This window comes from Anolis carolinensis, chromosome 2 (assembly GCF_035594765.1).
Source record: "Anolis carolinensis isolate JA03-04 chromosome 2, rAnoCar3.1.pri, whole genome shotgun sequence".
Lineage (NCBI taxonomy): Eukaryota > Metazoa > Chordata > Lepidosauria > Squamata > Dactyloidae > Anolis > Anolis carolinensis.
In genome coordinates, this window is record NC_085842.1 from 83,206,261 (window position 1) to 83,224,587 (window position 18,327).

The 18,327-nt window shown below is 41.8% G+C and overlaps 1 protein-coding gene across 3 annotated transcripts in view; it reads left to right on the top strand.

The window, feature by feature from the left end:
* cacna2d2 (calcium voltage-gated channel auxiliary subunit alpha2delta 2) overlaps positions 1-18,327 on the top strand; it is an 839,819-nt gene that overhangs the window by 466,091 nt on the left and 355,401 nt on the right. For all 3 annotated transcript variants that reach the window (XM_008105051.3, XM_008105052.3, XM_062973861.1), the window contains one exon: positions 9,401-9,460. In XM_008105051.3, coding sequence (XP_008103258.2) covers positions 9,401-9,460 — 60 coding nt within the window. The remainder of the gene's footprint in view (positions 1-9,400; positions 9,461-18,327) is intronic.

Here is an 18,327-nt window from a genome sequence, read left to right on the forward strand (position 1 = left end):
ACCTTGCCCAGAAAGGGGAGATTGGAAATAGACCGATAGTGGGGTCCAATTGAGTGGGGTCCAGTGATGGCTTCTTCAACAGCAGTTTGATCACAGCCATTTTAAGGCTCACTGGAAATTTGCCTTCCCGAAGGGAGGCATTCACCATCACCTTCACCCACTCTGCCAAGTCCCCTCTGGCTTCCTTCACCAGCCAGGATGGGCAGGAGTCTAGGATGCATGTGGTAGCCCTCACCTCTCCAAGTACCTTGTCCACATCCTTGAGCTGAACCAATTGTAAAGGACCCATCAAAACTGGACAAGCAGGTGCTCGTGTTACATCCTCGGAAGCTGCTGTTAATATGGTGTCAAAACCAGAGCGGATCAAAGAGATGTCCACAAAGAACTGAGCAAATGCTTCACAGTGGGCTGCTGAGTTGTCAGGGATCCCATCTTGAGAGACGGGATTTAACAACCCTCCAACAACTCGAAACAGCTCCACCGCACAGTTCTTTGCGGATGCAATATTAGCTGCAAAGAAAGAATTCTTTGCAGCATCTATTGCCACGGCATATGTCCTAAGATAGAACATAGCTGTGTTCGGTTTGACTCGTTTGGCCTTAAACACCACACACGCTCTAGTTCCCTCTTCATGCATGCAACCATTTTAAAATGACAACTTTTCAGGATTATTCAGAATATTTTATATTAATAAGCAAAATATAAGTTATCAATTACTAATGCAACCATAACTTTATCACTACCCTCAGATCTAGTGTTAATTGTTAATTCATAGCAGTTATAATTACTTTTTCATTTGCTATGCAAGGCTCTGTTATTGTGTCTGAATCAAATTTCCCTTGTGGGAAAGAAACAGGATGGTCTGTGAGGACAACAATGAATTTGTATTGACTGCAGATATGCACAGACTTTGGAGCCAATCAGCAACATCCCATTAACCCATTAAAATGCTGCTCACATTTATGGAGAGATAGCTAAAGTTAGGTAATCACTGGAAGATCTTCAGACATCATTTTCCACCTCTGCCCATTGGGCATTAGATATGCCAGAAATTAGAGAACGTTGAGGACAGATACAATTGAAAGTATCCCCATTGGGAGCTACAATGAAGCAGTTTTGCTCACATTTAGAGTCTGATTGATCAGTGTCTAGTAATGTGCAGTGATAACTAGGCATTCTTGCATTAAAATATGAGCCAGGCACTTTGAGTAGAAAATTACTGTTTTTGCTTAGAGCCTGACACTACAGTTATTGCAGAGGTTTAAGAACTCCACCATGCTTGATCCTTGTCTATCTGATAAAACCTAGTAGTTGGGTCCAAGGGGTGGTAAATGCCTCACTGTGTCAGATGAAGGTGTTTGCTGCATTGAAGGTGACAGTGTGATGTTGATCATAAAGTCCAGCGACTGTGAAATTAATTCATACTCTAAGTGTGAGCAAAGCTACTACATGATACCTCCCAAAGGGGATACATTGATTGTATTTCTATAGGCCCATAGCTTTGTGAGAACCAGTGTCTTAGCACTACTATCCACTTTTTTGGTTATGTGCTTGAGTATGTGATAACTGGACATCTTCAGATATTCTTAGAGGAAACAGATTATCTGGCCTGAAATGTGATTCAAGGCCAGGGCACAGTGCTGGCACAACCTTTGTCATTCTGATTGACAACCTACTCCAGGGGAAAGACAGGGGAGTGCTACCTGACTGATCTTTTCTGGATCTTCCAACAGCTTCTACTAGTATTTGGTGCCACTCTGACTGGTGCATCTGCAGCATTTCCTAGACAGAGATAACACTGGTCTTAAAGGAGCTGCATTGGCTGCCAATTGGTTCTTTTCTGAATTCAAGGCAAGGGTACTGACATCCAAAATCGAAATAGTTTGGAAACCCTCAGCATATGCCTGCCAAAAGACTGAGATCTGCAGAAGAGACCCTCTTTTATGCTCCATGGGGAGGGGACATGGTATGGAGCCTTCTCAGATCTGGTGTCCCCACTTGTTCAATGTCACTCTATTTCAGCTGATTGTTCACAGTGGAAAGGATCTTTCAGAATATGCCAACTGTTTATTTATTGTTTTATTTTTATGGTCTAACATTTAGCTGCCTTTAATTTTATTGTTCATTTAATTATATTAGAATCTGCACCAGCCATGGAAACCCGTAGTTGACAGCAGGTAATTGGGATCAGATCCTGGGATATAAGGATAGTGTAGCAGGGGCCTTAGCCTCCAAGGAAGACAAAAGCTAATCTCTGCTGAATAAATCATGCCAGTAGAATCCCGTGATAGGTTTGCTGTAGGGTTGCCACACATTCCAATCTGTGTGACCTGTTTCATACAGGCAATTAAATAATGTTTCTATGTTCTGTTGTGTTCAAATACATTCTTTTGTGACATACATTTATTTATCCATTCTGATTGACCTTTAAAACCTCCTGCACAGTTGTTCTTCTTCCCCGACATATTCTCCTTCTCTGGGTATATTTCAGGATGTACACATATAGCACTTTGATGGGTCCATCCTACTGAATTCTGGAATTGGTCATTTAGTGAAGCATTAGGGTTCTCTGGCAGGGAATTCTAAATACCTCATGAATCTACCCCACAGGATTCCACAAGATGGAATCATAAAGTGGTGTCAAAGTGCTGTAAATGTATAGTGTGAAAAACTGTTTGATGCCAGCAGGGGGCTGTCATTTATTTGGCTTTCTATTTTTTAATTTACTTGCTGATGCAAAATTGATCCCCAATAAGTCTCTGGCCTCCATATATCCACATCTTTTGGTTTAATTAAACATCCCAACTACCTGCTACCTCTGAGCAATTTCATTATACAAATCAATTCTCTGCACTTTAATTTATTTCCTAATCTTGCTTTGGGTTGAACTCTAGTTCATGGGATTGTGGGGAACTTTCCTACCTGCCACAGGCCACCTATAAGCATTTGCACTCAGCAGAATGGCAGAGAACAACATGGCAGCAATTGGAAATAATTTCTAAAAAGTTTAGTGCATTTGTCTGGTTTTCATGTATTTTGAAAAGAATTCACAAAGCTCTTTTTAGTACCGATTAGTGGATAATTTAATGGAAAGTTGAGAAAGAAATGGGAATTTTGAGATGAGAGCAATCTCCATTTGTCCATCTCCAAACAACATTTAGACAGTTCCTAGACTTAAAACTTCCTTTCATGAAACGGTTTAAGAAATGGACCTCCTGAAATAGTACTTTAATGAACAACATATCCAGGATTCCTGTTCCAAATTGGAAATAAGAAGTGGGGAACCTGTGACTCTGCAGATATTGTTGGACTGCAACAGCCATCAGCTCTAGACAACATATCCAGTAGTGAGGCATAATGGGAATTGCCATTCAGCATCCTCTGGAGAATGATACATACTATATATATTCATGTATAAGGCTAGAAATTATAGTCAAAAAACCAACCTCAAAAACCTGAGTCTGCTTATCCATGGATCAATGTATTTTTTATTTTACTGTTCCTTAATCAAAAGAGGCATTGTCTCCTTCTCTGAATAGAGTGGTGAAAGGCAAAAGCTTTGTCCATCCTGGTAGAACCTTAAAAAGGCACTAACACCTTTTTCTCCCTCCACCATGGCACCACTTGAATGTCTGGGTGAGTAAACAGCAGCAATAGACAAATCTCCAAACCCTTGATGTTCCAGTGCATTTGATCCATTTGGCAAATACAGTTCTGAGGTTTTTATTTCTGCTCTGGATTAAAGTGGCTTCAGACATTACAATTCACAGGGGACAAGAAGAAACCCAATGATTATTATTTTCAGTACAGTGATTTAGTCTTGAACACAAGAATGGGAAGGGGGAGCAGCAGAATTGATATGTGTGTGTGTGTGTTTTATTTCAATTTTAAGAGCATTCATACTTTTGTATTGAGTTTTACTATTTTGTATTTGGATGGTGCTCATAATACGGTACTCTAGTCTTAAACATAACCTGTTCATAACCCCTTTTCTCTGGTATTTAAACACACTGATAGATGTATATTTTGTTAGCACAGTTTTTCAGATAGAAAAGCCAGATATGTTCAACTAGAACAGTGGTTCTCAACCTGTGGGTACCCAGATGTTTTGGCCTACTACTCCCAGAAATCTCAGCCAGCTTACCAGCTGTTAAGATTTCTGGGAGTTGAAGACCAAAACATTTGGGGACCCACAGGTTGAGAATCACTGCCCTAGAATGTCAGAGAATAGCACTGTCTCCCTTGCCTCCGAAGTAGTTTCCACGTAGCCAATCTTGGCCACAGGTCATACCTGTGTGCAAAGGAAAATATGCTGGTGGAGGATGGAGTGAGAATGAGAACAGACAGATAATACTGCTACTACCGTGTTTCCCCGAAAATAAGATAGTGTCTTATATTAATTTTTGCTCCCAAAGATGCTCTAGGTCTTATTTTCAGGGGATGTCTTATTTTTCCATGAAGAAGAATTCACATTAATTGTTGAACAAAAAAATGAACATTTATTATATACTGTACATTAGTTGTCATCACAAACCAGCATAACCAGACAAACTGTGAATCCTATCATGAATTTCTTGTTACTACCATTAATTCCATGTCCAACACTCTATGTTACGTATATTTACCGATCCTGCATGCTCTGGTGTTCTGTTCAGTGAGCATGCTTCCAAAAAAAAATTTGCTAGGTCTTACTTTCGGGGGAGGCCTTATATTTAGCATTTCAGCAAAACCTCTACTAGGTCTTATTTTCTGGGGATGTCTTATTTTAGGGGAAACAGGGTACTAATAGCACCACCACCATCATAATATGGTGATATTTCTTTGGAACAGATGCTCGCAATGGAAACAGCAAAAGAAAGAGAGAAAGCAAGATTACATTGCAATAATTTAGCAGAGAAAAAAGCTTCTTCTAACATTCCCAGACTGGTTTTAAAAGCATTGGGGGAAAGCTCCAGGGTCAAACAGAAATGTACTCTCTTAGAATCTACCAGACTATTCCACAGAAGGTCTCCCTGTCTCCCACTGTGGAAACCTTTCAATGAGCCATTTGTAAAGAGGAAGACTGAGAACGATTTCTATGAGCTTCATGTGGAAAAGCTGCTGAACAGAAGGTGTCTTGCCTGAATACTCCCTGAATGGAGCTTGAATATCTGAATCCCCTGCTTGAAGGGTAAAAGCTACAGCTCTGACTTTCTAGGCTGCTGCTCTGAAGCACAGCCTGCATATTATTTCTGTCCCAGCTGTACTTACCTGGATATGAGAACACATTGTGGCTGGATTTAGGCTACCTCTTGCATCTATGTTACAGCCAGTATATTTTGTATTGCTTTGATCCTCAGAAGGGGTGGGGGTAAGGTTTTAGGGTGAGTTTCATTAATTGTTCATTCTCATCTTTGGTGATGCTTATTTTTGAAAGGTGAGATATAAATAAATCTATAACAAGATGAGTGTTCCACCCAGTATGATGTTTTCCATACTACTCACCATCTCTGAACAAAGAGGATTAAAGCACCAGTACATGTTTGTTTTTGCTTGGAAGGAGGTCCGTATTGGCCCTATGGCATTTTGTGATGCCTATTTCAATGTATGAATATGCCCGTGAAGTATAAGCATATAGCTGAAACTCTCTGACTGTTATCCACTGTTCCTCAATGGAGTTTCTAGGACAATGTTTCTCAGGTTGTGGGTTGAAGCCCATAGGAGGATCCCAATGGATTCTGAGGTGAATTTCACAGAAAGGGGGTTATTTTCATTGCTGGGAGATTTTTTTCTTCTTTTACAAGACTTCTAGTATACATTGACTAATGTGTAAGATTGCATATTCAGAATTATCCCAGAACCTGTGAATTAAAAGGTATGTTGAGGAGATGGAAAGGACTACGAACTGCAGTGCATAGCCATTACTCTCCCTTTTATGATTCGATGCACTGAATTCGAAATGACAGAGATTATCAGAGATTGGAACTCTTGGAATTCTGCTGACCCCAGCATCCTAAAACAAGGTTTAGCACTGAGAACAATCCCCTGGAATTATAAACTAATGAATATAAGTCTGGGAATTGCAACACCCATAATTATTATATCATCCCTATTTATCACGGAAGAAATTTACATGGACACAACAACCCAGAACTGCATTACTTGTCAACCGTGAAATAGCACAGTAATGAAAACACCAAATGGACTCACACAATAATGACCCAATTCTCAGAATTATGCAGTTCTTTCAGCCAAAAAATGGTCTACAAAGGGCAAAGCACTGATTGATAGGCATGACCAGGCCCATGGTTCCATCCTGGTCCCGGTTCTCTTTAACATCTTTATTAATGACTTAGATGAAGAGTTAGTAGGCGTGACATCAAGTTTGAAGATTACACCAAACTGGGAAGGATAGCTAATACTCCAGAAAACAGGAACAGAATCCAAAATGATCTTAACAGATTAGAGATGGGCTGAAACTAACAAAATGAAGTTCAACAGGGACAAATGCAAGATACTCCACTTAGGCAGAAAAAATGAAATGCAAAGATACAGAATGGAGACGTCTGGCTTGACAGCAGTTTGTGTGAAAAAGATCTTGGAGTCCTCATGGACAACAAGTTAAACATGAACCTACAATGTGATGCAGCAGCAAAAAAAAGCCAATGGGATTTTGGCCTGCATAAATAGGAGTCTAGTGTCTAGATCCAGGGAAGTCTCGCTACCCCTCTATTCTGCCTTGGTCAGACCACTCCTGGAATACTGTGTCCAATTCTGGGCACCGCAATTAAAGGGAGATGTTGACAAGCTGGAATGTGTCCAGAGGAGGGCAACTAAAATGACCAAGGGTCTGGAGAACAAGTTCTATGAGGAGCGGCTTAAAGAGCTGGTCATGTTTAGCTTGCAGAAGAGATGGCTGGGAGGAGACATGATAGCCATGTACAAATATGTGAGGGGAAGTCATAGGGAGGAGGGAGCAAGCTTGTTTTCTGCTGCCCTGCAGCCTAGGATGCGGAACAATGGCTACAAACAACAGGAAAGGAGATTCTACCTGAACATTAGAAAGAACTTACTAACTGTGAGAGCTGTTTGGCACTGGAACTCTCTGCCCCGGAATGTGGTTGAGGCTCCTTCTTTGGAGGCTTTTAAGCAGAGGCTGGATGGCCATCTGTCAGGGGTGCTTTGAATGCAATTTCCTGCTTTTGGCAGGGGTTGGACTGGATGGCCCACAGGTCTCTTCCAACTCCATGATTCTATGATCTAACAGATAGTGGAGTAAGTGGATATCAGGAACTGTGTTTAGGGAGTGCTATTAGGGGGACCATGTGATTGGGAAAAACGTGTGTGTTCTAGCTTTCTATGAGAATAGGTTTGTGATGCTTAAACATGCTATTAGATCATGGTGCAGGACCCTAAGAGTTTTCTGGGACTGGTGCTATGTGACTTGCTGAGAGTCACTGAATGGGTTTTCCTGACAAGATGCGGATTCTATAGGAAGCAACCTTGGCAATTTAAGTGGAATCATGTTGCTATAATTGTATAATGGGGAAGAGGTCCCAGTTTCATGGGAATCTGATGCAGGAAACTGTTTATCATATTGTCTTTGACTTTCTTGGAAACAGCTTCACCCTCCTGCCTCTTTCAGGCTTCTGTGATGGCCAAAGGGGCAGCTGGAATGATGAGACATAGCACCACACTTGATAGTGCTGAAATCCTGCCTCCTGGCTTCTTGCTAAGTAATGAGGTGTGCTTCTGCAATCACTTGAAGTACAAACTATAAAATCACTATGGATTTTCCCCTTCTTTCCCCTTTAAATCTCATACATTTTAAGCTAAGAAGCTGGCTCCTGCAGCTGCATTTAACACCCTGCTTGATTAGATCTTGTCAGGCTATCTTTATATGCCATCTCTGAGTAGAGGTTCTGTAATTAAAAGAAAAGTTTGCTCAGATACCTTCACTGAATCCCAATCCTGTGCAAGAGTTTCCTATGAATGTCTGGTGCATTATGACTGGGATGGCTGTTTGAACATTTGTGAACAGTATCCTCAGATACTGATAAATACTATGAGTGACCCATCCAAATTCATATCAGGGAATGTGAACCTGTGTAGACAAAAATATTTATTTTCCCCAGTTGTTCATCATGCTGTCTTGGATATAGCTACATCAACTTTATGCTAGACAATGAAATTTGCTGTATTCACTTGTTGTGTGCCTTCAAGTTGCCTCCAATTTATGGTGACTCTTTCATTAGGGTCTTGAATAGCAGCCACCTGAAATTATTCATAGAATCCCTTAGAAAGTTAAGTTGGTGGCATAACTCAAGGGAGGGAAAACCTATAAACACTCGGGTGACTCCAGTAGTAAGAAGATGGAGTAGGAATAGCAGGTAAGTATTACCACTGACTGCTGTCTGTGTTCATATGTCAATAGAAGCCAATCATGTTTATGAAGGAAACACATAGATGTTCACTAATTCAAGTATGTAATTAAACAAGAACAGATATGCATCTAGACCAGGGGTCCCCAAACTTTTGAAACAGAGGGCCAGTCCACAATCCTTCAGACTGTTGAGGGGCCAAATTATCATTTGAAAAAAACAAAACAAATTCCTATGCATACTGCACATGTCTTATTTGTAGTGCAACAACAACAACAACAAAACAATACAATATTTAAAAATGAAAACAATTTTAACCAACATCAACCTATCAGGATTTCAATGGAAAGTGTGGGCCTGCTACTGGCCAATGAGATAGTCAAGTTAATTAGGATTGTTGTTGTTGTGTTCCTTCAAGTCATTTCAGACTTTGGCCGAGCCTAAGTCTAAAATTAATTATTTATTTACTGCATTTATTTACTACATTTATATCCCACCCTTCTCATCCCGAAGGGGACTCAGAGCAGCTGTATGTACATACAATATATTATATTATTAGCATAACACAATATTAGCATTATATATTACTATACCACTATACTATTATATAATATGTAATATATAACATATAATTAATATCATTATATGGTATTACTATTAGTATTATATTGTATAACATAATATTATTATCAATATTATATGTGTATACAATATATTATATTATTAAAACTGATATAAAATATTATATTATAAAACTGAGGGCAGGGGCCAGGTAAATGAGCTTGGAGGGCCGCATCCGGCCCCCGGGCCTTAGTTTGGGGACCCCTGATCTAGACAATGGGCCTGGGACACTATAAACTTGCAATCACTCTGCATAACAGAGATGTCATGGTAGGGGTCCAGCATGCCTTTTTATCTACTAAGATGTAGAGGTATAATGTAGCTGATTCCACATCTGATAGGTGAAATAAATGATGATTCGGTGTTGCAGTTGGACCTTTCCTCTGTATGAACTCACCCCTCTCCTCTTTTACTTACAGAGATTGGCTGATGCAGCAGAGAGGTTTCAGAAAGCCCATCGCTGGCAAGACAACATCAAGGTAATCTGAAATCACCTTTGGGGTGCACACCAATGTCAACCTCACTTTCTGCCCATGATCCCATTCCCAATAAATTAGCATAATATGCAACAGTGAAAAGCAGCCTGGATAATGACACCATTGTTTTTTCATGTACAAGATTATTAGAAATATTGTATAGCATTAGCACCAAACTATATGTTTAAAGTATATATGAAACATAAATGCATTTCAAAATTGGACATGAGTTCTATCTACAAGACATCCCATTATGTATGTATATACAAGTATAAATATTCCTCCCCCACCCTGTAAAGATGTCATGATCATTGTGTTTTATTCATGATTGCTATGTTTAGGTTGACTGTTTAAGGTTATAGATTTCAGCTATTCTTATACAGAAGTTGGGAGCCTCTAAGGCATGGCCAGGAAAAGGGGCGTGGCTTCACCTTGCTGGTGGAAGCCTTAGAATTCAAATTTAGCAGTTGGAATTGGGCAGTTGGAGTTTGTCGGTTGACCAGAGCAGTTGGTTCTGTTCAGTGGAAAAAGAGTGAGATCGAGAGAAGAGATTGTGGGAGGAAGTTGAGCAGCTAGAGAGTTTTAGCGGAGAAGGGCTAAAATTAAAGTTGCTGAGCTCTTAGTAGGGATAACTAAAGAGCTGAGGCTACATCCCTAAGTCAAGGAAGACTAGGGTTGACCAGTTAAACTCCCCAGTCCAAGTTTGATCAGGTACAGATCAACTAAGTTCAAGAGGGACAGTATTCCTAACTGAAAGAAACAAGTCATATAAAGCTGATACCATACTAAGCTCAGTGAAACTATTGAGAAATCTTGCAACACTTACTGTACAGAAGTAACATCGCTCACCTCAAGATATAACATTCTTGCGACTATTAAGCTTTGTGCCATAAATAAACAAGTTACTGTTTCTTCAAATGTTGTTTATTATTTGAGCTAAGCATCTTTCAAAGGTGGTGGCAGCGACAACATTGGAAAGTGGGATACATAGAGGTAGAAGTTGAATCCTTCGCAATTGGGTGGCAGCGGTGGGATCCAAAAAGATTCCATCCCTGTCATCATACTTCTTTACATTTAAAAATCTCAAATCCAAGCATTTTGGTAAGGAATACTTTATAAATACAGTACATCTGTTTGATAGATTTGTGAATGGTTTTGAATGGCGGTTTAAAAGATCTTGTGAATTTATGAGTCTTCCCACAGGGATGGATGAATTTATTATAATTCTTAAACTATATTTGCATCTGACCCCAGATGTACATGTGACTCTGTTAGTATGCTAATGTCCTTAAAACTCATGATTACATTAGCACTTGGGGGCTCTACATTAATCAAATGATATATATATATATATATATATATATATATATATATATATATGTTCCTAGACAGTCTTTAAAATCAGATTGCATCTTTTTCTGTTTTTTTAGTCCCACAACTCTCACAGCAGCCAAATTTTTGTTTTCTGCATCCTCTTCTTTCTCTGTGCCCCCGCTCTCCTTTCTTTCCAGCTCTCTGATTTTTAAAGCTAACTCAAGTTCATACACGGGTGCCCTGCTTCTTGTCTGTTAGTCCCTTGGTGTCTGCCAACCATAATGAAAGTGAATGAAGTCATTTTCAACTCATTTTTAGTAATGCCTCTGTCTCTATGTGCACATAATAAGACTTGTCAGAAAACAGAAGGTCAAGTTAATGACTAAAAACTTTGGCTTTAGGCTGCCATGGCAACCTTGCCATCTTCCTAGCCCAAAAACCTAAAGAGTTGTGTTCAGTTAATCTACAGGGTGTGGAGAGGTAGTTCTTGAGTGGAAAAGGACAATGATATCAGGCCTTTATCTTTGCATTCAATATTAGCATATTATTCAACACCACTTATTCCAGTTTGGGTGGAATGAGCAATCTAAGATGGTGTCAAGCAAATGTTGCTGTTTTAATGATTGCATTTGACTTTGTAATTACAGCTGTTCTTCAACGCAGCAAGAAATTGTGTATTTTGCATGGAAATACATTCAAATGATAACAGCAAGACAAAAGAAAAAAAGGTTCACATTTCTTTTCAGATACATCATTAGTACAAATAAATACTCCCAAAGATACCCAAGTCCTCTAGCCTCACAGACTTTGTAGAAAGGAATGCAGGCAAAGAAAGTCCCTTGATGATGGCTTCTTCCTTTAATAATGCATGGCTTTATCCGTGGATATTGTCTGAATGCATTGGTTTATTTAATGCACTTTTTGCCAAAACAGTGCATGGCCCATAATTCTTCTGGAAATCAGATAAATCTCTTGCACTGGTCACAAGTGAGTGAAAGGGAACATTCAGAATGGGCATTGTGTAAAGTGTTGTTCTATTTAGTTAATGTAGTTGCGATTGGCAACTGGGGAACACTTGTCCAATTGTTGGAGGACATGCACATATAGCATGCAAATAGGACACGGTTGAGGAAAAACACAGTCAGTGCCAGAGTTTAAGGATGTGACTAATCCTTTTCTACCAGATCAAGCAGAGTAATGAATGTATCTTGTCTCTGCTGTATTGTACCTTCACAGTAAGGAATCATGCTGTGCAGGCATGTTTTGAACTGTCTGTGTCTTATTATAAGATAATTCATATACACATGTATCTATTATTTATTTTCTCACATTTAAATTCCACCTTTCCTCTGAGAGCTAAAGGTGATATACAAGTTCCCACTTCATTTTGACCCTCATAATTTTCATGTAGACATGGATAGAGTGATTGTTGCAAGGTAACACAGTAGACTTCATTGCTGAGTCTTATCCTCTATGACTCTTAACTACACTGACAGCAGCAGCAGGGGAGGATAATCTAGTTCCTGTTTTAGATGTGAAATCATTGAGGACAAACATATAATATAGGGCCTTTAGTGTGCAGACAAGTGGAGAGAGACCATGCAGTGATCTTGAATATTGGAATAAGAGAACATGCAACTTCCTTCATCTATGAAGTGTTGGAGAGCATGGTCTACCTCTACCTGTCTACCTTTTCAAACAGTTTTATCCTGGGTTGTTGTGTGTTTTCCAGGCTGTATGACCATGTTCCAGAAGTATTCTCTCCTGATGTTTCGCCCACATCTATGCCTCACAACTTCTGAGGATGCCTGCCATAGATGTGGGCAAAATGTCAGGAGAGAATACTTCTGGAACATGGCCATACCGCCCGAAAAACACACAACAACCCTGTGATTCCAGCCATGAAAGCCTTCAACAACACATTTTTATCCTGCCTAAATGTAAGCATCTAACCTGATAGACAAACACAGAAATGAATCCTCAACCTTACTATCTTTGCATTTTGGATCTAAGAGGTTTTCAACAAGGAAACGTTTGTAACCAATAACATCATTAGATTTATCAATCTGGAGTACATAATGCTCTGTGTAATTAGTGGGAAGGGATGCTCTTGACCTTACAAAGCCAACATGTCTTGGGTTGCTCTTCAATGAAAGCAAAACACAGAATAGCCTTAAGGCAGGAAATAAAACTTCATAGAATTTTGAATCCCTTCCAAGGTTTACATTCCCTCAAAATTTTGACTTGGTGGGTGGTAAATGAGTGTATTGCTTAAAAATCTTTTGTGTGTGGCTTTTTGGAATTTTGCTTCCTCTGAAAAATTTTCATTTCAATATGCTTATTTAGAAGAAGGAGCTGTTTGGTGGGAGCAATATTCAAAGGTCACTGTAAAAATGTCTTGAATGTTTGGAAGAAAATCTCCCATAGATGTTCAATTTTGGGGTTGAGCAAGTTGCTTTCGGGGACTTACAGCACCAACAACTCTAGAAGCATAGGCAATACCCATTCCAACTGAGAATTGTGGGAATTTTAGAACAAATAAAGTAACATCCCACAGCCTACCATTCCACCTTCTCATACAAGGCACTCTGTGTGTGTGTGTGTGTGTGTGTGTGTTTTGACATTCTTTTTACTTCTTTCAAGGATCAAAGGGCAGGTACTCTGAGCACCGCTAAAATCTGTTGTTATAACTTTACACCTGAGTGAATTCGAGACCTGAGACTCAACCAGAGTATCATTTGTGAAAAGACAAAAGGGTGAAACACACACTGAATGGCAATGTGCAACCCACTGAGGCCTCTCATAGAATAATGGAAATTTCTGTTCAGCATGGAGGATAAAAATAAAAGCAGGGACAGGACTGTGATAGAGGGGAAATGACAGAGCGTGTGGGGAAAGTAAAACAGGAATGGAACTGGCCTTAACCCCAAAGGGCATGCGGCCATTTCTTTAAAAGTTCCTTATAAGTAGCTTGTAGTAAATAACTCAGAAGTCAAGATCAGAGCCCCTATAGCACCATGTTTCCATTTATATGTTATGGTTGGAATGCTGGGATTTGTAGTTTGAGAAGACCCTAGATTATAGAACTTGCTGGTAAGGACTGTAAATTACTTTCCCTAAACTGTAAATCCCACTATTCCATAGGAAGTTGCCATGGCAACTGAAGTGCAATCATAATGATCTAACTAGTGTGAAAGGCCCCTAAACTGAAGGGAAGTATTCTGTATAATAGTTACATCATGGTTGCTCCAGCATTGGACATTATCCAGAGGTATGTTCTGAGTAACATGCTTTTATTGTGCAATATTATGAAATATCTGCATTTTTCCAGGGCTCAAATGGCAAAAATTTCCTCTCACTACCATTGCTACTGCTATGACAAACACAGCATGGAAAAGGATTACAGCCTGGTGGTTTATTTATTTATTTATTTAATTTATATACCGCTCTTCTCCCCCAAGGGGACCCTGCTCCATTCACTCTTTCTTGCCAAAATCAAAAGAGGATAAAATCATCCTCATTGGGTCATCCCAAGAACCATTCTAGTTTTCTGTTTTGTTCACACCTAGACAAGCAGATGCCTACCAAAAGGAAGCCTACCAGAAGGACTTAGGAGCAAGAACATTCTCCCACTGTTTTTCCTTGAGCACTAGCTATCGACAACTTTATCTTCATGAATATATTCAATTCTATTTTAAGGCCATCCATAGTGTTGGTTATCACTACACTATGGAGTAGCAAAATCTAGTCTATGTATTACGTGAAGTGCTTCTTTTTATCAGATCAGAATCTATCATTCCACTTCAGTAGAGAACTCTAGGTTCTAGTACTATCAAGCACTGTTCACCACATCATGTCCCCTTCATGTGCCTTTTCCCTCATTAAGCTAAACATATACCAAATGTGTAATATTTCCTAATGGGGAAATGCTCTAGTCCCGCTGTCATTTCAGTTTCCTATTTTTGACCCTTTCTACCTGTATCACACCTTTTTTTTCAGATGTAGTACCCAGGCCAGTCTTTGCTTCCTGTTCTTTAACCAGTTTTCTGTCCACGTATTCTCAGTGCTCCATGTAGTCATGCCAGCCACATGACCTTGGAGATGTCTACAGACAACACTGGCTCTTCGGCTTAGAAAGAGAAATGAGTACCAACCCCCAGAGTTTGATATGATTAGACTTAATGTCAGGGGGAAACCTTTATCTTTACCTATTCTCAGTGCTTCCCTACAGGTGCCTCTAGTGCAGTGGTTCTCATCCTGTGGATCCCTAGATGTTTTGCGTCCTCTTTTAGCCCTGTCAGCTCCCACGAAAAGAACTAGGCCTCGGAGGCCGCGCCGAACTGGGCAGCCTCCCCTCCCCCCCCCGGGCCTTCCCCTTGGCTTTCATATAGACAACTTTGGAAGCCGCGCCGGACCGGGCGGCTTCCAGACATTAGCCTTAGCCTTTTGCTGGCTACTCAGGGGAGAAGAGATCTAGGCCTCTGGAGGCCACGCCGAACCGGGCGGCCTCCTAGACCCTGCACCGGCACTGAAGAGACCTTGGCCCCTGGAGGTCCGCCCCTGGAGGTCCGCGCCGAACCGGGTGGCCTACCTCAGTCTTCTTTGGCCCCTACAAAGAAAATTCTAGCCTCTGGAGGCCGCGCCGGACCGGGCGGCCTCCCTCGGCCCATTGCATCGGCTGCATCGGCTACATAAAAAGAACTAGGCGTTTGGAGGCCACGCCGGCCCGGGTGGCCTCCACCAGTCTTCTTCTGACCTGGCAAGGAAAGCTGGGCCTCTCTCTGGCACGGGAGGTTGTGTTGCTGGGGAAGACAATCTCGTCAGCTCTGCTCTCCTGCCTCTGGAACCTACATCGAACTGGATGGCCTCGAGACATCTTCAATTGGGTGGACCTGTATGAAGCAGCATCTATCAGATCCTCAGTGTTTGTAGCTTGCCTTTTTTTTTCTTCCCTCTTTTTGTGTGTATGTGTTTATGTGTGTGTGTTAAACAGAGTCGGGAGTGAGAAAGTTTTTATCTTAACTCAGGGAAACAGTATTGACCGTGATAGGTAGCGGGTTCTTAACCTGGTATTAATGTCATAGGAAGCGATCACATAGGATTTGAGAGTACCGTGAGTTTACTGTTTGGTAATTGATGGTTTTAGAATGTGTATTAATGGTTTGTGTATGTTGGTGGATGTACTGTTGAGTGAAAGCTTTGACGGAAAGAGATAATAGGAACGAGGTGTTAATTTTGAAAGATCAGAGTGGTATACTATAGGAAGGTTTTCTGAAAAGGTAATAAGAAATGAGTTGGAAGGAAACTCCAGGTAATAATGAACTCTCGCACTTATGTGATCTGTTGGGAAAATCGTTCAGTACCGTTTTGCAGCAGCTGGAAATACTGAACACGAAACTTGACCATCTCTTCAAAGGAATTTCCCTGATTGTGAAATATCCTTCTCCTACAGACACTATAACAACTATACCAACCAGGCCGATCAACATGAATGAGGAATTAAGCACTCTGGAAGGCCAGGGAGGAATTAAGCTCAAGGAGCAGAAGGTAGTCGTCGGATCAGGCCTTGGAGTGATTAGAGAGGAGGGTGGGTTCCTATCTGGGGGAGTGGGTCTGGGGAGGGTGGATGGGAAGGAAACCAACAATGTCTGGCAGAAGCCGAACAATGAACTGCCCTCTGAATTGGCCGGACAATCTTTGGATACTTCCTGCAACTCTCAACATCTTTTACGAACAAACAAGGTTGCAGTGGAAGTTTCAGACTCATTATTGAACAGAGGCAGGTGGACTTCTAAGCGAGCGGTCCAGATATCTCTTTCACAAATTTTATCCATAAGCTGGTCGGAAGTGAACATCAAGACTATCGACTGGCTTTATAGAGATTACCAATCCTGGAACCGCTCCTTGTGTCTTATCATTGGCTTGGAAGATAAAATATTAAGGGAAAATTTGTTTTTGTGTGGGCCCAAACTGCAGCAGTGGGACATCACTCTTAGGAGGGTTCTAGTAGACCCTCTGATTCGCCCCTTGCACATTGGGCTGAGCATTGATATTCAAGATTCCCCAATTCTAAGTCATGTTTGTCAGGATTTCATGGTTGCCATGACAACCATGGGGCTGTCTCAAGTTATATCTGGGCCCACTCATCAGGCAGGACACACCTTGGACCTTGTTTTTATTGTGGACGGTGGGACAGTCAGAGTGGAAGAGCAAAACATTCTTCCATTGTCATGGTCTAACCATCATCTGATCTGTTTAAGTATCGCCGTGCCTTCTAACCTCCGCAGGGGTGGTGGACCCATTAAGATGGTCCGCCCCAGGAGACTGATGGATCCAGATGGACTTCTGAGGTCTCTTGGGGATCTTCCTGTCCTGGAGACTGGCGATCCTGTCGATGTCCTGGCCGATCGCTATAACAGTGAGCTATCAAGGGCATTGGACACGATCGCTCCCGAACGTCCCCTCTCACTGCGTAGAATCGCGTCGACTCCTTGGTTCACCGAGGAGCTGGCTGTGATGAAACGTTGGAGGAGGGGACTAGAGTGCATCTGGAGGAAATCTCGAGACGTGTCCGACCAAGCACGGGCTAAAGCCGCTATTAAGGCTTACTCCGTGGCTCTGCGAGCAGGCAGGAAAGTTTTCACAACTGCCCGCATAGCGTCTGCAGCCAACAGGCCATCGGAGTTGTTCCGAGTTGTTGGGGAGCTCCTGCGGCCTCCTGAGGCCCAGGGGTTTCCTGATGACTTGGCAACTCGGTGCAGCGATTTCGCGCACCATTTTGCAGGCAAAGTTGCTCAGATACGCTGTGAGTTGGACTCCAGCTTAACTGTGGTCCCAGCGGAGGTAACCGAGGTACCTGTCTGTGCGATCTTATGGGATTCTTTCCAGCTTGTCCTTCCTGATGACGTGGAGAGGATTCTTGGGTCTGTGAGGGCGACCACCTGCGCTCTGGATCCTTGTCCTTCTTGGCTGGTGAAGCTGGCCAAAGATGGGTTGTTGGATTGGTTTGTGGCTATTATAAATGCCTCCCTGGTTCAGGGGTCAGTTCCATCCTGCTTTAAGCAGGCAGTAGTAAAACCATTATTAAAAAAAAACCTCATTAGACCCATCTGTATGTAACAACTACAGGCCAATCTCCAACCTCCCATTTCTGGGCAAGGTTCTGGAGCGGGTGGTTGCTACGCAGCTCCGGGAGTTCCTCGATGACACTGATTTTCTGGACCGCTCGCAGTCTGGTTTCAGGCCTGGACACAGCACCGAGACGGCTTTGGTCGCCTTGGTGGATGACCTCCGCAGGGAGCTGGACAGGGGGAGTGTGACCCTGCTGGTTCTCTTGGACATCTCAGCGGCTTTCGATACCATCGACCATGGTATCCTTCTGGGGAGGCTCGCCGGGATGGGACTCGGTGGCACAGTTCTGCTGTGGCTTCAGTCCTTCCTGGAGGGCCGTTCCCAGATGGTGAAGCTGGGGGAAACCTGCTCGGACCCCTGGCCATTGACCTATGGGGTCCCGCAAGGGTCTATTCTATCCCCCATGCTATTTAACATCTACATGA